Source organism: Leptopilina boulardi, unplaced genomic scaffold (assembly GCF_019393585.1).
Source record: "Leptopilina boulardi isolate dan_hultmark-lab unplaced genomic scaffold, ZJU_Lbou_2.1 LbouV2_144, whole genome shotgun sequence".
Classification (NCBI taxonomy): domain Eukaryota; kingdom Metazoa; phylum Arthropoda; class Insecta; order Hymenoptera; family Figitidae; genus Leptopilina; species Leptopilina boulardi.
Window position 1 is genome coordinate 1,188,968 of NW_026137690.1, and position 23,650 is coordinate 1,212,617.

A 23,650-nucleotide genomic window follows, 5' to 3' on the forward strand; every position below is an offset into this window, starting at 1 on the left:
AAGGTCATTAGAACAGAAGGTGATTTTTTGACTAATGGAATTTCTATGCCTTCCTTTTTATAGTTTCAATCCTGTAAAAACAAGTTTTAAAATTATAATAATAATTCCCTGGGGAAGTTTGGAGTAAAGCAAATGATGAAATTTAGAAATAGGATCAGTGCTAAATGGAGCTCCCGGGATAAAATGAATATTACTCGAATAAGTATGTACGCAGTAATCGGAATATTCGAAATAGTATTCCAAACGGTATTGAAAGTATATAGAGTATAATAGTATAATCTTATATTTCGAGTAAGAACTACTAAACATAACTGATAACAAGAAGAAAGATTTTTTATTAATGCTGCAAAATATTTTTACTCTAAAGCAAAGATTGCAGTATTTTTTCGTTTTTAAAGGTTTGCCACATCTGGTTTCATTAGGATGACAATTCAAGGGTTTCTCGATGCAAGATGTCCTATTTTATGAGTTTTTCTGTACCTGTTTTTTTCTTATAGATTTATTTAGATAGAAAATATGTGAATTTTAAAGATGCAAAGAGACGAAGGAAATGTTTTTAAATGTTTAGTATTTATTCAAAAATTTTCCTAAGGTAGACCTTCAAGTTTTCAGTTTCTTTCTAGCATTTGCCAGGAACGAAGGGGAACCTACAGTCGGTAGTTATAGTGAGTTAAAGTGAAGAATTTATTGAGAATTTATTTATTAATTATTATATTTTAATGTAATATTTAAAGTTTTTTATTAAACGAAATAATTTGAAGTGTATAAGATAATTCTTTAACTAAAAAAATCCTGCACTAAGTGACACAATTCATTAATGACAAATTACCATTCCGGATGCTGCAGAAAAACGGAAGGCGAGTGATCAAATCTCATCGACGATACAATTATTCATGGATAATAATGGTTCATATTAACAACACCAAAAGTTCACGAAAATGGCTGTAAAGCTCTTGAAGGTTATCATCAAAAATCATCGGAAACAAGTGTTGTTCATCTTTACCCAAATTTATCCCGAATGCGTTTGAGTGAAGACGGTGATATGAAATATAAGTTTAATAAAGTACAAAAAACAGTAAATAGATTAAATCCCCATTTTGAAGAGATAAGGGAAAAATTTATCCAAATATTTATAAAAATGCTTCTTATTGGTTATATTAATTTTATAGGTTGTGCGCGTTTACGCTACGATTAGCAAAATCAAATATAGATTTCTAATTCGACCATTTTGTACAACGTTACAATAAATTACATCAATACATTTTAGTCACTTATTTCTTGATTTAAATTAGTTTAATTCGAATTTAAGATTATTATTTGCTAATTAAAAGAATAAAAAAAATTTTTGCAGTTCTAAAAAGACAAACAAAATTTTTTCACTATACTTTAAATAGTATATGATAAAATTTAAAAAAGGTTTCAAAAACAAAATTTAAAAAACAAAAATTTGGCATTAACACTAAAAAAAAATTGTTTTTGCAGTTCTAAAAAGACAATATAAACAACATTTTTTCAACACCTTAATAGTATGACAGAATTTGAAAAATGGTTAAAAAAAAAAAAGTAAATTTGAAGATGCTAACAAAAATTCGACATTAACAAAAAATATTATTTACAGTTCTTAAAAGACAAAATAAACAAAAACTTATCGATATTTTTGATAATATGACAGAATTTAAAAAAGATATTAAAAAGAAAATTTTGGAGAACTTAACAAAAATTTGGCATTAACAGGAAAGAAAAAAAGTTTTTTGCAGTTCTAAAAAGACAATAATAAGGAACAACATATAAGAAAAAGAGAAATATCTTTAGAAAGTACATGAGAATTTGATTATTACCCCCAACTCTTTTGAACCCTTTAATGATTAGAAAAATAATACTGTTTTAAATGAATTAATTTCTATTTCTCTTACAAGCGTTTTACTAACTATAAATTTCTATCAGTTCCAAACCGACAAAATTTCCCTACTTTCACGAAGCTTGTTATTCTCTTTTTTTCAAGCAGAGAGGAAGTTAATATTTCAACTTTTTTTAAGTTGACACAAACCCTTCTTCATATATTATATAGTTTTCGCGTAAAAAGAAAAATTTTCATTTTTTTTTTTGCAGTTTTGCCTCCCTTGCCGTTGTGCACACAACGGACAACATACTGGTTGGTTCAATGCATAATGCATGCCTTCGCAGATTAGAAACGGTGCTTCGGAGTGTAGAGGAAAGCATATATATATATATATATATATATATATATATATATATATATATATATATATATATATATATATATATATATATATATATACAGTAGAAGTATATATAGTGCGCGCGGGTTTTATATATCGAGAGAGAAGACGCGCTTTTCTCAAAGTAAACCACGCCTCGGAAGGGTGGGATTCACTCTTCCGGAAGAAGAGCGAGTAAGCTTGCATCTCGGTGAACTTGACATATTTTATTGCTTTTCCCTATATTTCGCATCCCTACTTCTCTCTCTCTCTCTCTCTCTCTCTATTCACAATGACTTTCTTATTGTCTCCTAATAAATAACATAAAAACGAAAGAAATCCCAAAAAAAATTTGTCTTCATCATACCTGGTGACAAAAAACAAATACCCCCATTACTATTTCTGATGCATAAAAATCTAATTCGATTTGTCAACCTAAAAATGCTTTTGGATAATTTGAATTTTGCCAAATAAACACAGATCACGTTTTCGATAAGACACGATGTAATTTCTAGACATATATATATGAGAGGGAGCAAAGATCAGGTCATTGAACAGTCAAAGGTCCGCAAAAGATTGACGCGCGTCTCTATGATGGAAAATATTCTATACAGTGTGTGTGTCTGTTGGATTTATGTACCGAAAAAAAGAAGATAGGATAGTTAAGTAATGTTGATGGGGTATATATATAAGGAGAGGAGGAAAAATGTCGAAGAAAGATGAGAGAGGCTTTTTGAGAAAGAAAGGGGAGAGGACATGATCCTTGGATGATGGTGACGACGTCTTATCCCAAGGGATCGTCGATCGATCCATCATATGTGGCATCCTTCTCTCATCATATCCTTTTTGCCAACGACACGTTGTCATCCGACGTGTTATATCATAAATGTTCTCCTTCGACAATAATTGCCCCCATTTTATATATATATATATATATATATATATATATATATATATATATATATATATATATATATGTATTTAAATATAAAAATAGTTTTTTCATTATGATTTTCCATTATTTTGGAATGGAAAAACATTTTTTTATATTTTACAAAAGGTTATTTTATTGGATCAAAAAAAAAAATAGAAGTCGTTTTTTTTCGAGGCCATGGATGGGGGGTGACAAGGGCACTTGTGAAAAGCTTTGGGAAAAGCTCGCGCGCGTCGTTATAGATACGTGCCAGAGCAGGCTCTTTGCGCGATTCTGAAAGCAATATATCGATGTTTAGCAACCAATAAACGGATCCCTCAAAGAGGGCTTTTACGGGTATAAAGCGGTGCTTCGACGTTGCCCCCCCCCTTCTCTCCTTTTCACTATATATTTGCCTGTATGGGTGTGTTTATATATAGGTATATAGCTAAAAGTTTAGCTATACGTCACGGTGCCAACGCTTTTATGGCTCAAAGTAAATGCATTTATAGAGCCGTTTTCCAACCGTTCTTTTTTCGCGATTCTATACACTCCGCAGTTCCCTCTTTTTTTCAGAGTTATATATATATGTAATATTATTAATACCGTTTAAATGCATACGCTACTTTTTTCAAAGTCAATCAAAAATTTGTACTCAATAAAATACTGTCATACTATTAAGGTGTTGAAAAAATTTAGTTTATATTGTCTTTTTAGAACTGCAAAAACAATTTTTTTTTAGTGTTAATGCCAAATTTTTGTTCTCTAAATTTTGTTCTTGAAACCTTTTTTAAATTTTATCATATTATTAAAAAGTATTGAAAAACTTTTAATTGTCTTTTTAGAGCTGCAAAAATTTTTTTTTATTCTTTTAATTAGCAAATAATAAACTTAAATTCGAATTAAACTAATTTAAATCAAGGAATAAGTGACTAAAATGTATTGATGTAATTTATTGTAACGTTGTACAAAATGGTCGAATTAGAAATCTATATTTGATTTTGCTAATCGTAGCGTAAACGCGCACAACCTATTAAATTAATATAACCAATAAGAAGCATTTTTGTAAATATTTGGATAAATTTTTCCCTTATCTCTTCAAAGTGAGGATTTAATCTATTTACTGTTTTTTGTACTTTATTAAACTTATTTTCCATATCACCGTCTTCACTCAAACGCAATTGGGATAAATTTGTGTAAATGTGAACAACACTTGCTTCCGATGATTTTTGATGATAACCTTCGAGAGCTTTACAGACATATTCGTGAACTTTTGGTGTTGTTAATATGAACCATTATTATCCATGAATAATTGTATCGTCGATGAGATTTGATCACTCGCCTTCCGTTTTTCTGCAGCATCCGGAATGGTAATTTGTCATTAATGAATTGTGTCACTTAGTGCAGGATTTTTTTAGTTAAAGAATTATCTTATACACTTCAAATTATTTCGTTTAATAAAAAACTTTAAATATTACATTAAAATAATAATAAATAAATTCTCAATAAATTCTTCACTTTAACTCACTATAACTATACCGACTGTATGTTCCCCTTCGTTCCTGGCAAATGCTAGAAAGCAACTGAAAACTTGAAGGTCTGCCTTAGGAAAATTTTTGAAAAAATACTAAACATTTAAAAACATTTCCTTCGTCTCTTTGCATCTTTAAAATTCACATATTTTCTATCTAAATAAATCTATAAGAAAAAAACAGGTATCGAAAAACTCATAAAATAGGACATCTTGCATCGAAAAACCCTTGACTTGTCATTCTAATGCAAACCAGATGTGTCAAACCTTTAAAAACGAAAAAATACTCCAATCTCTGCTTTAGAGTAAAAATATTTTGCAGTATTAATAAAAAATCTTTCTTCTTGTTATCAGTTATGTTTAGTAGTTCTTACTCGAAATATAAGATTATACTATTATACTCTATATACTTTCAATACCGTTTGGAATACTATTTCGAATATTCCGATTACTGCGTATACTTATTCGAGTACTATTCATTTTATCCCGGGAGCTCCATTTAGCACTGATCCTATGTCTAAATTTCCTCATTTGCTTCACTCCAAACTTCCCCAGGGAATTATTATTATAATTTTAAAACTTGTTTTTACAGGATTGAAACTATAAAAAGGAAGGCATAGAAATTCCATTGGTCAAAAAATCATCTTCTATTCTAATGACCTTTCCAAATCGTTTTCAGAACGTACATTATGTCTAACAGCATTCTAAAAACTTTGCAGGTTCTCAGAAAATTTTTGGAGAACATGAAAAATTTTCATAACGTTTTTTGAGCAGATATTATATTTCTAAAAACATTATTGGAACATTGAACTTTCTGTGCCCACTGGGATACTAAACAATTTAGTAAATATTTTAAATATCTAATTTTTGTTACACTTGCCACTAGAACATATCGGAATTTTAATAGTTTTATTAGCAACTACTGAATAGAAGCGCATTACTGTTTTTGATTAGATAAATTAGGTATTCTTGACACTAGAACATATCGGATTTATTTTTTCTGTCACAATATAATTTATGGAAATGTAACGGAATTATCATTATGGAAATTGTGTCAGCAACGAAAAAGTTTCCTAAAGATTTATGGATATTAAATTTCCAAAGAAATGCATACTTTTTCGCCGAAAAAACTAATGAATATCATTTAGAGATTTCGCGGACATTGCTCTAATAATTACCTTAAAGATTCCGTCAACGTTCCTATAATATAATTACTCCCGAAATTCCTTATTATATACTCCAAAAACGCAAAAACATTCGAATTAGTCGAAATTCTGTTTCCCTTTGCAGTGAAAATAAAGCGTTATAATTATTATGGAATTTTTGTTTGAAACGAAAAACTTTCTTAAAGATTCTGATAATAATTATACCGTTGGAATTTTGTTTCTTTTTCCATCGAAAATTGAAGATTCCTCTAAAGATAACTTTGGATCCGCTGTATAACAATTTCTCTAAAGATTTCCAATAACAATTTTCGTCAGAATTTTTATTTTCTTTTTCACCGCAAACAAAAGGACTTCGTATGAAGATTTCCTTGTAATTCCTCTAACAATGCAATTTTTGATATTTTCAATAATTCTGGGTGACATTTGTTTTTGATGTTCCTTGTATGTTGCAGAATATTTTCCTTCCTAGAGATGCAGGGAACCTTTCTAAAATCATCAAATAATTTGTCAATCAATATGTTTCCTCATTAAATCGACTTTGTTGCTGAATATATATGCATAATTTTTCCTTCTATCTCTAGGAGTTCATATCATAGTTCTTCATTTATTGATACAGAATTATCCCTAGACTATGAATATTAAAAAAGTATTATAATATTAAAAAATTATATCAGAATCTCTATCACGAAATTATTATAGGAAAATTATTACAAGAATTTAAAAACAGTTTCCGTGAATTAAAAATTTGAAACCCGGAATGAAAAATGTAGGTATTCCAAAATTAAACTTGAATCACATAGTATTCGAATAAGTATTCCTTCGTGCCAAAAGGTAGACTGTGGAATACTTTGAGAAAAGTTACTAAAGTAAACTGATGGTATACTAAGATCTACCACATAGAGATGAGAGTATACCGTTCATATACATTGGGATATTATATGAATTTTTCCAAATTATCTTGTAATGAACTCCAACTATAGAGTTCTAATGGTGTCTAATAGATGTCGCATTGTCATAAAGACAAAAATTCTTCTTAATAATAAATGTAAATAAAAATAAATAATATTAAATGATAATTAATTTATTCATTGAATATTTTTTGATACATGTAAACATCAAATATACACAAAATTTTTTTCTTAAATAACATAATTATCTATAATTTGTAATACTTAATTAATTAATATACAAGCTAAATAAATAAATAGATAAACATAAAGAAAAATAACTATCTGAATTAAATATTTGAAGCGTTAAGTAATATGGTATATCCTTTATAAAACTCATAATTCCGTACCTGAAAAAAATGTCAACTTTAAGTTGCATTCTAATCAATGATATATTTAAATAGTTTAATGTTATTAATTTATTTTTAAAAAAAATTTTTTTATCATAATTTTTTATACAATAATTTATTAAATAAACTATTACAATTGGCAGTGAATATAAGGTTAACATTTATAATATTAATATTATATTATAATACTTAATAAAATATAAATTTCTGGTTAAGTAAATAAAAAATATATGAAAAACTTACTTGATTTGCTTATAATTTTTTAAGCATATGATTTCGTACCATTCGATGGGTAATTTGTCATTAATGAATTGTGTCACTTAGTGCAGGATTTTTTTAGTTAAAGAATTATCTTATACACTTCAAATTATTTCGTTTAATAAAAAACATTAAATATTACATTAAAATAATAATTAATAAATAAATTCTGAATAAATTCTTCACTTTAACGCATTAACTACAGACTGTAGGTTTCCCCTTCGTTCCTGGCAAATGCTAGAAAGCAACTGAAAACTTGAAGGTCTACCTTAGGAAAATTTTTGAATAAATATACTAAACATTTAAAAACATTTCCTTCGTCTCTTTGCATCTTTAAAATTCACATATTTTCTATCTAAATAAATCTATAAGAAAAAAACAGGTACCTAAAAACTCATAAAATAGGACATCTTGCATCGAGAAACCCTTGAATTGTCATCCTAATGAAACCAGATGTGGCAAACCTTTAAAAACGAAAAAATACTGCAATCTTTGCTTTAGAGTAAAAATATTTTGCAATATTAATAAAAAATTTTTCTTCTTGTTATCAGTTATTTTCAGTAGTCCTTACTCAAAATATAATACTAAAATTTAAATAAAATACTGTAAATCTCAGTTTATTATATGTATTATTTTATTTATTAGTGCCATTCTAATTTTTTACTTCTCCCATCTATGTGTTGTATCAGCAATTAAGTATCCAAAAATTCAAAGACTGCAGTATTCATTTTATTTACTCGACAGAAAATTAAAAGGCATTAAAATAAGCTGCAACGCTTATTATTTTAATCCAATTTTGCTTATTTTAATACCAAAATGGATTAAAATAAGCAAAATTGGATTAAAATAAGAAGCGTTGCAGCTTATTTTAATGCCTTTTAATTTTCTGTGTCCGGAAGATGTTCATACTTTTAACAGACTTCTGAAGACCTTCGAGATTATACTATCAATACTTTGGTATAATTAGGAAACTAAGATTATCCATTTAAAGATTCGAGCTTAGTTTACTCGCAGTGTACTGTAATATGCGTTTCGAATATTACGGAAGACGTTTAGGTATACATTGGAGATTATGTATACAAGTTAGAATACTATTTGGTATACTCATATATACTTTTAATACCGTTCGGAATACTATTTCGAATATTCCAATTACTGTGTATACTTATTCGAATACTATTCATTTTATTCCGGGAATAAATGCAATATCTGTAAAACAAATGAAATGGAAATCATCAATTCTTTTTATTTCTGTTGATGCTAATGATGACGATGATCAGGGGATGAATCCCTCTTCCAAACACAAAAATCGATTTTCAACTATATATAATGTTCCTTAGTGCGTGAATAAACTACTTTGAGGGACAAATAAATATGGTAATGGCATTTCGAAAACTTGAAATGCTTTGCACCTTCGTCGCCTTTATATATATATACACTCTTGGCAAGTGAGTAAACTTTGTTCAACTTTTTTCAGCCAAAAGAGAAAAAAAAAGACAGAGAGACTCATTTCCTCTCTTATATGCGTTCGCAAAACTCAAGGTAGGAAATAAGGCAAATAACCGAGGACAATATCAAGGAAGACACAAGAAAAAGAATAAGATAAGAAAACACGAAAAAGAGGGGTTGGGAATGAAGTGTGCCATGGAAAAAAGCAAAAGTCACAGGCTGAGAATTTTCTCTCTCTCTCTTTCTCTCTTTTAGTCTCTTAAATAATATAAAAGTCGGAGAAAGTTGATAAGCCGGAGACTCCTCTCAAAAACTTTTCACTCGACACTTCTATTTCTTATTATAATAAATGCATATCGGCTTACCCGAAAGTATAAGATCCGTAGTAGAAACCCTTTTTCAGTCTCGCACCGTACGGTCTTCGGGGCTTAAGAAACAGTACAAAAAAAAAAAAAAAATTTAAGTCTCAGTGGGGGAGAAAAATATCAAATAAAGGAACGACATAAGAATATGGCGAATAACATTCACTGACTGTCAAATAATCGCAAAAGAATTTTAGTTATTGTATTTGGAATTTCTTTTTTTATTTTGAAATTGTTTAAATTCGATATTATTGCATTGTATATTAATATATATATATATATATATATATATATATATATATATATATATATATATATATATATATATATACTAGTCAAGTGATATATATATTTACCCTTGCTGTTCAATTTCGTTATTGAAACTATATATATATATATGAAACATTTGGTTTTGAGGGCTTGTCAGAAGCAGATTGTGCACGCCAAGTGACATCGAAGACAAGATGTGCGGTTTCATTTCAGAATAAATATACATTTTGACGAGCAAGTGTTACTGCTTATTCTTATCGAAAGGTTATTATTTTTTTTTATTATTATTCTAAATAATCCTAACAAATATTTTTTATTATTCAAAATAATCCTAACAAATATTTTTCATTTTTTAAATTTTTACACTAAAAGTTTAGAAAAAATTTGAATTTTTGAATACAAAATAAATTGGTACATTTAGTGAATAATGAACAAAAATTTAAATAAAGAATTTCTGATTATAAATCCCTTTAATTTTTCTTAACCTTCACTAAAAAAAAATTCTAGTTAGAATAACCAGAATTCTGGTTAGGGTATATTTAACATTTTGATTCTGGTTAGGTTAACCAGAATTCTCGTTATTTTAACGAGAATTCTGGTTAACATAACTAGAAAGTAATGTTAAATATAGCCTAACCAGAATTTTTTTTTTCAGTGTTCTTTCCATAATATATTTTTAAACTATTATTGTTTATATATATATTATTAAATTGTGTCATATACTATTATAAAAAAATGGAAATTTTTTTTTAAAAAAAAGTAATTAAATTTTGTTTATATTGTCTTTTTAGAACTGCAAAAAACAGTGTTAATGCTAAATTTTTGTTAGCTTCTTGAACATTTCTTTTTGAAACGTTCTTTAAATTCTGTCATACTATTAAAAAGTATTGAAAAGTTTTTGTTTATTTTGTCTTTTTAGAACTGTAACAAAAAAATTTTTTTCTATTTAGCAAATAATATAAACTAAAATTCGTATTAAACTAATTTAAATCAAAGAATTATAATTTTAAATCCCAATTTTTATGAATTCTTTCTAATGTTTACCATTTGTTTATATATTGTCTTTTTAGAACTGCAAAAAACAATGTTAATGCCAAATTTTTTGTTAGCTTCTTCATAAATTTTCTTTTTGAAACCTTTTTTAAATTGTTTCAAAAACACCATTGTGTTTTACCATTGTTTATATTGTCATTTTTAGAACTGCAAAAAAACCTTTTTTGTAGTGTTAGTGCCAAATTTTTGTTAGTATAACTTGAAATTTTTATTTTTGAAACCTTTTTTGAATTCTCTCATATTATTAAAAAATATTAAAAAGTTTATACGTTTATTTTTACTTTTTTTTGGAACTGCAAATAATTTTTTTTTTTAAAGTCAAAGTTTCGTTAGCTTCTTCAAATTTTCATTTAAATTTTGTCATTCTATATATATATATTATAAGATGTTGAAAAAATTTTCTTTATTTTTTTCTTTTTAGAACTGCAAAAAACTTTTTTTTTTTTTTTTTAATATTAATGCCAAATTTTTTTCAAGATTCACTAAATTTTCATTTTGAAACTTTTTTTTAAAATTCTGTATCACACACTTTTAAAAAATATTGAAACTTTTTTTTTCAAACAACAAAATATTTACAATTAAAAATAAAAATTAAAAATATCATTGAAGAATCGAATTTGACCCGAATACTAGAGACGAATATAACAATAACAAAAAAAAAAAAATGGCATCTCTTGTGTGTTAACGAATTTTTATTGAATTTATTAAAATGTAAATATATCACAAAATGGAGAGTAAAGTGAGTTTTATTGGTAGCACATTGAACGTATATATATATATATATATATATATATATATATATACAGAAAACGGTTTTAGTTTTGTATGTGTGTGCGTCGGTGTTTTCTTTATACCTCGTTAATTTCGAATAAGCTACTACTACTTCACGTCAAGCCCGGAGCTCCGATACTCAGTATTTTTGCAATTCCACGCGGATGGGCGCAACAGGCGGCATTTCCCACATACACGCTCCAAGTGCCCAACCAACTTGCCTAACGTATTGCGCACCTATATATATATATGTGTGTATTTTCACACACACACAAATGCGTATAGATACATTACGAAATGCAGTTCACTTGCACACACCTTGTCCACACTAAATTGTAGTCGACGTGCCTCTACACATGTTCACGAATATATATTTATCAACATAGATATCGTCATGCTGTGATAGGCGATCGTAGCGTAAACTTCAATTTACCCTGGAGGTGCAGAGGCCAATATTATAAGTTTTCAACACAGAGAGAGAGAGAGAGAGAGAGAGAGAGAGAGAGTCTATTCAAAACAAATGCTACATTGCTTCCAAAATAACGTCGCGCAAGTATGTGATGTATTTTTTATATATATATATATATATATACAGAAAACACACGGTTTTTAGGTTATACGTTTATAATCTAAACATGAATTTTTTTTTATTTAGTTTTAATTTTTAGGTTACTAATGGCATTAATAACGTCCCATGTAGTACTCATAATATTACAAATAATATTAAAATTTTCGCCTCATGGTAATATTATCCATAGTAATATATTACAGTAATATTACCAAAAATTTTAAAAAACACTTAAAAATATTTAATTTTTTAATATTCCCAGACAGCACGTAAGCTTGCAGCAACCTTGCGGCAAACTTGCCACGCAATATTATCAAACTTGCACGGCAAGCTTTAAATGTCCCATCTAACACAAGCTTGTATAGTAAGCTTGCCAAAACATTGCAGTGTAAAATTACTGCAAAATTGCAAAGTAAGATTAACACAAGATTGCATATTGCAAGGTTAACGAAAAATTGCAGTGTAAGGTTACTGCAAGATTGCACAGTAAGGTTATCGCAAGATTGCTTATAGTAAATAATGCAAATTTGCTGCAACCTTCTGTGCTGATTGGCAAGGTTATTTGGCAACCTTGCACCAACCATGCGGCAAGCTTACTAAGCAATCTTGCGATAACCTTACTGTGCAATCTTGCAGTAACCTTACATTGCAATCTTTCGGCAAGCTTGGGTGAAGTGGGACATTTGAAGCTTTGCTGCAAAAACTTGCCATGCAAGGTTGGCAATAATGCGCGGCAAGCTTGCCGCACGGTTGCTGCAAGCTTACGACGTGCTATCTGGGAATTCTAATCTTTTTGTGTTTTATTTTAAAAAAAAACTTTTGAAATTTTTATGTATTTTAAATAAACGTGTAATATTAACATAATTAACAATAATTAACCGGTAATATTACCTTGAGGCGGACATTTTAATATTACGTGCTACTTGGGGTTGTCTTTGACATTTGACATAACCTTAAAATTAAACACGGCACTTTTTGTAAAAAATACACAGCACTGATTATAAGAAATGATATAAAAAGCATTATTATTAATATTATTATTATTATTATTATTATTATTATTATTATTATTAATATTATTATTGTTATTATTATTGTTATTATTATTGTTATTATTATTATTATTATTATTATTATTATTATTATTATTATTATTATTATTATTATTATTATTAATATTATTATTGTTATTATTATTGTTATTATTATTGTTATTATTATTGTTAGTATTGATTGTTATAACTATATTACACTGAGAAAATATATGCTTTTGAATCAATAATTTTTATACCTTTGGCATAATTTTTATTATTTCAAAAAAGCAGGCGTTATTTTGTCCCGGGCCAATCAGTAATTTTAAAAAATTTACCCAGAAAATAAAATTACCTAAGGTACGAAACGACGGTAAATTAAAATTTAATAAATTTTGTCAGTAGCGTATATTAAACAAAATTAATTGTGGGACATTTGTCCTGTATAGTGTATATATATATATATATAGTTACCAAAAAATAATTGTTATGGAAGTAATTTGGGAAAAAATTTTTTTTGCAGTTTTGGAAACAAAATATAAACAAATGTAAATGTTAAGAAAAATTTATGAAAATTTGGATTCAAAATTAGAATTTTTTGTTTTAAATTAATTTCATATGAATTTTAATTTATTATTTGCTAATCAAAAAAAAAAATTTTTTTGCAGTTCTGAAAAAACAATATAAACAATGCTTATAACAATTTAATAACAATAAAAATAATAATAATAATAATAATAATAATAATAATAATAATAATAAATAATAATAATAATAACAATTTTATTTTATTATTTGAGAAATAAAAAATTATTGCAGTGCAATTTAAGAATTATGTAAACAACAATAATATTTGTAAATATTTTGAAAAAAAGGTTTAGTAAAATTAAAAAAAGAGATTTATAATTAGAAATCAATTATTTAAATTTTTATTTATTATTTTTTAAATGCGTATACCTAAATATTTCTTTTTCAAAAAATGTTTTGCAAACTTTTAGTATAATACAATTTTAAAAAAATTAAAAATAATTGTTACGATAAATACTTGAATTAATTTTAGTTTAATTTTTTTATTTACGTTTCTTACTTTCTAAATATAAATTATTCTGAACGGTGTGAAAATTTAAAATTATTATTTATGTTTTATTAAAAGTAAAAAAAAAATATTTTGCACTTAAATTTTTTTATTTTTTGAAAAAATTGAAATTTTAACGATTTTTCGTAATATTTTATATATTATTTTATTATTTTACTTTATTAAAAATAATAAATTTTTTTACTACTTTAAATTACTTTTATATTTTAGAAATTTTTTTTGTTTTTTTTTTTGAAAAAAATGAATAATTCGCATTGATTTTTGATATTAATTCGTCAATATAATGAAAATAATATATATTTTTAATATTAAATATTTAAGAAAATTGTAGCAAATTTCGTGTATGTGGTGCCATCTATGTGTCACATGATGAAAATGGTTTTTTAAATTTTAAGCACTGTCGATGGTAAAGAAACTACCTTCACGAGAATCAATTACCATAAGTTTCAAGTTATCATGCGTTCGTTACGGATAAAACAGAATTGGTTACCGACGGTAGGAAACAAAAATTGATAAAACCGAGCGTGTCACTTAAATCATTTACCAACCGCAGATTAAATATTTTTTTAAAAATCCCTTTTTTTATTTTTTCATTAAAAAAAAATATTGTTATTTAATTAATTTTATTGTTAAATTAAATTAATTACACTTCCACAAATTTCTATTAAACTTTTTTTGTTTTATAATTAATTTTTAAATTTAAATTTCTTTTTTTTAATTAAGAAATAATATAAAATATTATAAAAATTACAAATTAAAAAAATATAAATTTTTAAAATATAAAATAATATAAATTTTTTTTTTCAATTTATCAATTAATTGATAGTAAATTTTATTTTATTTAACAATTTTTTTTATTTCAACTTTTAACGATTTTTCATAAAAAAAATTTTTTTTTTTCAAGGAAAATGTTAAATAAAATTTTTTTTTTATTATGATAAATATAAAATGTAATATATTTATTTATTGCAAGATAAAATTAGTATATTTCATTATTCAATCTAATTAAATATGTGTTTCATGTAATCAATCAAATTTTTATGTTAACATTTGATTACTTTTTATCTAGTCATTTCTCCATAGTCTATTTAGGGAAATAATAGAATTTTGTCATTCTATTAATAAAGTGTGATCCTTACTTAAGAATAAAATTATATTACAAATAATAATAATAATAATTATTATAAATATTTTGGATTAATTTTAATATTATTATAATATTTATTATTTATTATTATTATTACTATTATTATTATTATTATTATTATTATTATTATTATTATTATTATTATTATTATTATTATTATTATTTATAAATTTAAATTTATAAATTAAAATAATAATTATTGTAAATAATAATAATTATTATTATAAAAAAACTAAGTAATAAATGTATTATAAAATTTCTTTTTCTTTTTTGAAAAATGTATCAAAGAAATAAGCGGATTTTCCATTTGACAGAAAGTAAGTTTTATATTTTTTAATTAATATACGTATATTTGTATATGAATTACTTTCGTACTTGTGACTAAAGCAAAAAAAAAAAAATTAATTTCATTTTACATGAAATATATTGTAAATTATTTATTAATTATTAATTATTTATTAGATAATTATTTATTTTTTTTTATATTTTTGAAATTTTAAACAATTAAAAAAAATTATATTTTTCATTATCACAGAAACTCGTGGAAAAAAACAAGCACAGAGTCCCTCATCTGATTCAATAATAATAACAACTAATGATAAAATAAAATTGTCCGAATTGGAAAATGGAAGAAAAAAATTAACAAAAAACAAACAATTAAATTGTTCATTTAATTTATTAAAATTTTACATTTCACGAAGTACAATTCATGGTGTTAAATATATTTTAGATCCTGAACTTCATTTAATTGAAAAAATTATTTGGCTTATTTTTGTCATTATTTCCATTTGTCTTACTGCTAATGTTTTTGTTATAATGGTAACTGATTTCCAGGTAAATAAATAATTATTATTGTTAATTTATAAATTATTATCATTATTATTATTATTATTATTATTATTATTATTATTATTATTATTATTATTATTATTATTATTATTATTATTATTATTATTATTATTATTATTATTATTATTATTATTATTATTATTATTATTATTATTATTATTATTATTTAAATTATAAAATAATAAATTTAATAACATAATAATTTTTATAAAATAGTGTAAAATTTTTTAAATTAAATAACATTTTTATTACTTTTTTTTTTAAATATTAGGCAGCGCCAACGGAAGTTATTATTGAATCGACAAATTATCGAGTATCGTTTTTGCCATTTCCAAGTGTGACTATTTGTCCAATTAATCGTGTTGATTGGAAAAAAGCAATGAAATTGGAGGATAAGATTTCTAATAATTCTGATGTCATTGAAAATTATAGAAAATTAGTTGCCACTTTATCTGAAATGTCATTTGAAGGATTATATAAATTAAATTTTTTAAATCAATCATACTATAAAGAATTGTCAGGTGAGTATAATATTATCTATATATATTATATAAATTAGAGTGATTTAAAAATATATTTTATTGAAAAAAAGGCGATAAAAAATATACTTTCTTTTTTTTTTTATTAAAATATATTGAACCGTGTTTTAATGCCCTTAAAATTTTGCAAAAAAAATATTATAAATAGAAATAAAAAACGTTTCTTTTGGGAAATTTTATATTAAATCTATAAGAAAATAAATATTTTTTCTACCGGATTACTCTGTCTCAATGAATTTAAGTCTCAATGGTCTCAACAGTCGCAAAGGTCTCAACAGTTCCAAGTCTCAACTATTTTAACAGTCTCAATAGACCCGAGTCTCAAACGCCTTAAGTCTCAATAGTTTCAACAAATTCAACTGTCTCAACAGTCGCGCAGGGACTTCAAGTCTCAACTTCTTTAAATATCAACAGTTTTGAGTCTCAATAATTTTAACAGTCTCAAGTATCAACAGTCTCAACAGTTTTAACAGTTCCAAGTCTCAACGGTCTCAAAAGTCCCGAGTCTGAATGGTCATGAGTCTCAACAATCTCAATGATCTTTAACGGTTTTAAATTTCAATGGTCTCAATAGTTTTAATGGTCTTAAGTTTCAATTGTCTCAATGACCTCAAGTATCAACCGTCTCATCGGCTTTAAGTCTCAATAATCTAAACAGTCTCAAGTCTCAATAATCTGAACGTCCGATGTCTCAAAGGTTTCAAATCTCAATATAGTCTCAACAGTTCTAAGTCTCAACGATCTCAATAGTCTCAACAGTCTTAACGGTCCCGTGTCTCTAAGGTCTCAATTCTCAATAGTCTCAACAATCTCAACAGTCGCAGAGAATTTAAGTCTTAACAATCCCAAGAGTCTCCAGTCTTAATGATCTTAAGTCTCAATAATCTTAACGTCTCATGTCTCAAAGGTCACAAATTTGAATAGTCACAACAGTTCCAAGTTTCAACAATACCAACAGTCTCAATAATCTTAAAGTTCCGTTTCTCAAATGTCTCTAATATCAATAGTCTAAACAGTCTCAAGCCTCAACGATCTCAATAGTCTCAACGGTCTTAAGTCTCAACCATATCAAATTTTAACAGCCCCGAGTCTCAATAATCTTAACGTCCTGTATCTCAAAGGTCTCAAATATCAACAGTCTCAAGCCTCAACAATCTCAATAGTATCAAGGGTCTTAAGTCTCAACAGTTTCAATTGTTTTAACAGTCCCCAGTCTGAATAGTCTCAACAGTCTCAAGCCTCAACAATCTCAATATTCTCAACGGTCTTAAGTCTCAACAGTTTCAACTGTTTTAACAGTTGAATAGTCTGAATAGTCTCAGCAGTCTCAACAGTCTCAATAGTCTCAAGTCTCAACAGTCTCAATATGAGAATCTTTGAAAATTTCTGAAAAGAAACAAAATAGAACAGTTTGGAAAATATTATTTTTTTCAGATTTTACATAAAATTTTTTTCCCACATTAAATTAAGATCGAAAAATAAATTAACTTGTTTATTTAATTCTAAATATTAGAATAACCAAAAAAATAAATTTTATTACCAGATCTCAACGTAACTGACATAATGTTTAAAATTATGCCCAATTGTGAGGATTTACTCGTCAAATGTCAATGGCGGAATTTTCCACAAAATTGTTGCAATATTTTTCAAGTTCAAAAATCTGAACACGGATTTTGTTATTCATTCAATTCATTAATTTCGGAAAATTCATCAGCCGTCAATGAATTGAATATGAAAAAAGTTACCGGCTATGGTAGTCGATCAGGACTACAAGTTTTTGTTGAATTAAACAATATCACTGTTCCACCAAGTAATTATACATATATAAAGTTTAAAAAAATCCATAAATTATATTTTTTTATTCATTTTGAATTTAAAAAAAAAAAATTTTTTAATATTTTTTTTCTTAAATTTTTAACTATTTTATTTTAAAAAAAAATTTTACAGATAAATATCGTGAAAAAAAACAGCAAATTGAATCGGGAATATTTATATCAATAAATGATCCTCTAGTGTGGCCAAAAGTGATAAATAGAATTAAGGCCGGATCAATAGCAAATATTAATGTAAAATGCACATCGGGTTATGCATCGGATGATGTATTAAATTTATCACCAAGTAAAATACCATGTCGTTTAATGGATCACAAGAGAAATGTGAGATACAGTCAAGAGACTTGTATATCCGAATGTAGACGTGAACATGTTATTAAACATTGTCAGTGTAATCCATCTTTTTATTTTGCATCAGGTAAAAATAAAAAAAAAAAAATTTTTTTTTTTGTAGTCCCTTTATTACTATACAAAAAGCAGCAGAATAAGGGGACGCTACGACTTGTGGAAAAATAATAAAAAAAATTCTTTTTTTTTGTTCCAGTGAAAAATATCTCATCTTGTAGGGTAAAAGACTTAAAGTGTCTTTACGAGAAGCGAGGTAATAATAATAAATAAAAAAATAATAGTTTAATAATATTATTCATAAAATTAAAGAATATATTAGTTTAATAATTATTTGATATAATTAGTTTTTAGGGTTTCGTGGCTTAGGCCCGAAATCCTTATAGTTCAGCTTTAGCGTCCGTGTGTCCGTCCGTCCTACACTCGTATGGTTGCCATGGCAACTGTTTCCATAGCAACCGTTACTACAATAACGGTTACTATAGTAGCCATTACGGTAGTAACCTTTACCGCAGTAACCGTTGCCGTAGCGACCGATACCAAAGTAACTGTTACCATAGTAACCGTTACCATAGTAACACTATAGTACTATATATATACTACAGTAACCGATACTATAGTAACCGTTACCATAGTAACGGTTACCATAGCAACCGTTACTATAGTAAGCGTTACTATAGTAACCGTTACCGTAGCAACCGATACCAAAGTAACTGTTACTATAGTAACAATATAATACTATATATATACTATAGTAACCGATACTATAGTAACCGTTACCATAGAAACCGTTACCGTAGTAACCTTTAACGCAGTAACCGTTGCCGTAGCAACCGATACCAAAGTAACTGTTACCGTAGCAACCGTTACTATAGTAACCGTTACCATAGTAACCGTTACTATAGTACTATATACGTATATATACTATATTAACTATAGTAACCGTTACTATAGTAAACGTTACTATAGTAACCGTTACTATAGTAACCGTTACTATAGTAACTGTTACCATAGCAACACTTTAGTACTATATATACTATAGTAATCGATACTATAGTACCCGTTACCATAGTAACTGTTACTATGCAACCGATACCAAAGTAACTGTTACCGTAGCAACCGTTACTATAGTAACCGTTACCATAGTAACCGTTACTATAGTACTATATACGTATATATACTATATTAACTATAGTAACCGTTACTATAGTAACCGTTACTATAGTAACTGTTACCATAGCAACACTTTAGTACTATATATACTATAGTAACCGATACTATAGTACCCGTTACCATAGTAACTGTTACTATGCATCCGATACCAAAGTAACTGTTACCGTAGCAACCGTTACTATAGTACTATATATGTATATATACTATAGTAACTATAGTAACCGTTACCGTAGTAACCGTTAGCATATTAACTGTTACCATAGTAACACTATAGTACTATATATATACTATAGTAACCGATACTGTAGTAACCGTTACCATAGTAACTGTTACTATGCAACCGTTACCATAGTAACAGTTACTATAGTAACCGTTACTATACTAACCGTTACTATAGTAACCGTTACTATAGCAACCGTTAGCATAACTAATAGTTATTTTACAATAAATTTTTGTTATAATAAGAAATAATTATTTTACAATAATTAATTTCAGTTTTGGAAATTATAGATTGAAATTTATTAATATTATTATTGATTATTAACAATAGGAAAATTTGACAATTACCAAAACCCGGGAGATGATAATTTCAAAGAAGGCACGCAGGATGTTATGACATGTGATTGTCCACCTGCTTGTGATTATTACAATTACGAGGAGAAATTACTCACAGTGTCAGTTGTGAATAAAAATATATCGCTGGATATTCATTATGAGGGACCAACGAGTATTCGTTACAAAATGAACGTTGTAACAAGTGGTTTAAAATTATTAGGTAAGGAATGAAAAAAAATTCTTTGAAAATATTTTTTTTTTAATTTCCGAGAAATAGAAGATTTTTTGCGTCATTTCTGTCCTCAAGAGTTTGATAGAAATGCGCTGATTGGCTGAAGCTCGTTACTCACCACTCTTGAGCGCGGTGAACGAGTAACGATTGACGCGTTACTCATCCCCACTCCTCAAGTAGTGGGAGCGTAATGTTTGGCTCTTCCCCCACTCCATGGGTCAAATAGACCCGAGCATTTTTTTCTCGACAAAATCTTTCTATCGATTGTTTGTTCGGACATTTTTGTAATTTCGGACAAATAAAAAAATTCGGCTTCTAAAAAAAATTCTATCAATTAAAAATTCATACAATTGAAAAAAATTCGGACAAATTTGAAATTCAGTGAATTTGAATTTCTGTTATTTACAAATTCAAATCATATAAAAATTCGATATTAAAAGAGAATTTAATGATTTTCAACGTCTAAAATGATGTAAAAAAAATTTAAAAAAAATTTTTTTTTTTCTATTTCCAGTAAATTTTGGTGGTGTTTTTGGACTTTTTGTCGGTGGATCAATAATCAGTCTCATTGAACCAATTTATTTTTTACTACGTGGAGCATTCTGTCGACTTTATTTATATCTAAATTCAAAAACAAAGAAAGAAAAAAAAGATGCATTTCATCAGGAACCATTAAAACTTTATCTTTCAGATTTTCCACAAAGTCAACCAATTTTCACATCTAAATTTCATGTTACCAATGATAGATTTTAAAAATGATTTTCTCTTTAATTAGTTTATTAATAATAATATTAATAATTATTATTAATAATTATACAAATAATAAATCATTATTATTAATAATAATATTAATAATAATACAAATAATAAATCATTATTATTAATAATAATATTAATAATAAATAATAATTACTATTAATGATAAAAAAATTTTATATATTTATTTTTAACATTTAATTATTAAATATTAAAAATTATTGTAGAAAGAAATTTTTTTTGGTACGTTGTAAAAAAATATTGAAAAATTGTTTTGTACCTAAAATATAAATAAAAGAAAAAAAATTATTATTAAAATTATTATTATTCATTTTTTTCAATTATTTATATAAATTCACAAATTTCTTTAGATAAATTAGCTTAGAATTTTTATAAATTTCCCAAAAAATTCTATAAGTTACTCCAAATTACCAAAAGTTACTGAAAATTAGCTTAAGTTACCACAAATTTCCATACATTTTCATAAGTTACCATAAATTACCAAAAGTTACTGAAAGTTAGCTTTAATTACCAAAAATTTTCATAAATTACCATAAATTTCTATAAGTTACTATAAATTTCCACAAATTTCCTTAAATTACTTAAAAGTTACTAAAAATTACTATAAATTACTAAAAATTTTCATAAATTTCCATAAATTACTTATAAGTTACAAAAACATACTATAAGTTACTATAAATTTTCATACATGTTCTTAAATTATTTAAAAGTTATTAAAAACTACCATAAATTACTCATAATTTATATAAATTTCTATAAATTACTTATAAGTTACTGAAACTTACCATAAGTTACTATAAATTTCCATAAACTTCCGTAAATTACTCATAAGTTACTGAAACTTACCATAAGTTACTATAAATTTCTTTCAATTACTCATAAGTTACTAAAAATTACTATAAGTTAATATCAATTTTCATAAATTTTCTTCAATTACTTATAAGTTACTATATATTTCCATAAATTACTTATAAGTTACCGAAACTTACCATAAGTTACTATAAATTTCCATAAATTTTCTTAATTATTTAAAAGTTACATTATTATTAATAGTAATATTAATAATAAATAATAATTACTATTAATGATAAAAAAATTTTATATATTTATTTTTAACATTTAATTATTAAGTATTAAAAATTATTGTAGAAAGAAAATTTTTTTGGTACGTTGTGAAAAAATATTGGAAAATTGTTTTGTACCTAAAATATAAATAAAAGAAAAAAAATTATTATTAAAATTATTATTATTCATTTTTTTAATTATTTATATGAATTCACAAATTTCTTTAGAGAATTTAGCTTAGAATTTTTATAAATTTCCCAAAAAATGCTATAAGTTACTCCAAATTACCAAAAGTTACTAAAAATTAGCTTAAGTTACCACAAATTTCCATACATTTCCATAAGTTACCATAAATTACCAAAAGTTACTGAGAGTTAGCTTTCATTACCACAAATTTTCATAAATTACCATAAATTTCTATAAGTTACTATAAATTTCCACAAATTTCCTTAAATTACTTAAAAGTTACTAAAAATTACTAAAAAATAACTAAAAATTTTCATAAATTTCCATAAATTACTTATAAGTTACAAAAACATACTATAAATTACTATAAATTTCCATACATTTTCTTAAATTATTTAAAAGTTACTAAAAACTACCATAAATTACTCTTAATTTCCATAAATTTTTATAAATTACTTATTAGTTACTGAAACTTACCATAAGTTACTATAAATTTCCATAAACTTCCTTAAATTACTCATATGTTACTAAAACTTACCATAAGTTAATATCAATTTTTATAAATTTCCTTCAATTACTTATAAGTTACTATATATTTCCATAAATTACTTATAAGTTACTAAAACTTACCATAAGTTAATATCAATTTTTATAAATTTCCTTCAATTACTTATAAGTTACTATATATTTCCATAAATTACTTATAAGTTACTGAAACTTACCATAAGTTACTATAAATTTCTATAAACTTCCTTAAATTACTCATAAGTTACTATCAATTTTCATAAATTTCCTTCAATTACTTATAAATTACTATAAATTTCCACAAATTTCCACAAATTTTCCTTAATTTTTAACATTTAATTATTAAATATTAAAAATTATTGTAGAAAGAAAATTTTTTTGGTACGTTGTGAAAAAATATTGAAAAATTGTTTTGTACCTAAAATATAAATAAAAGAAAAA

General features: G+C 25.6%; 1 protein-coding gene across 1 annotated transcript; it reads left to right on the top strand.

The window, feature by feature from the left end:
* Window positions 1-15,815: 15,815 nt before the first annotated feature.
* LOC127291593 (pickpocket protein 19-like) lies at window positions 15,816-20,655 on the top strand (the record flags this gene model as incomplete). The annotated part of the gene is made up of 6 exons (XM_051320792.1): window positions 15,816-15,965; window positions 16,252-16,501; window positions 18,063-18,329; window positions 18,467-18,769; window positions 18,896-18,952; window positions 20,420-20,655. Coding segments are annotated over 6 exons (1,263 nt in total), but the record flags the coding sequence as incomplete, so codon positions are not given.
* Window positions 20,656-23,650: the final 2,995 nt, after the last annotated feature.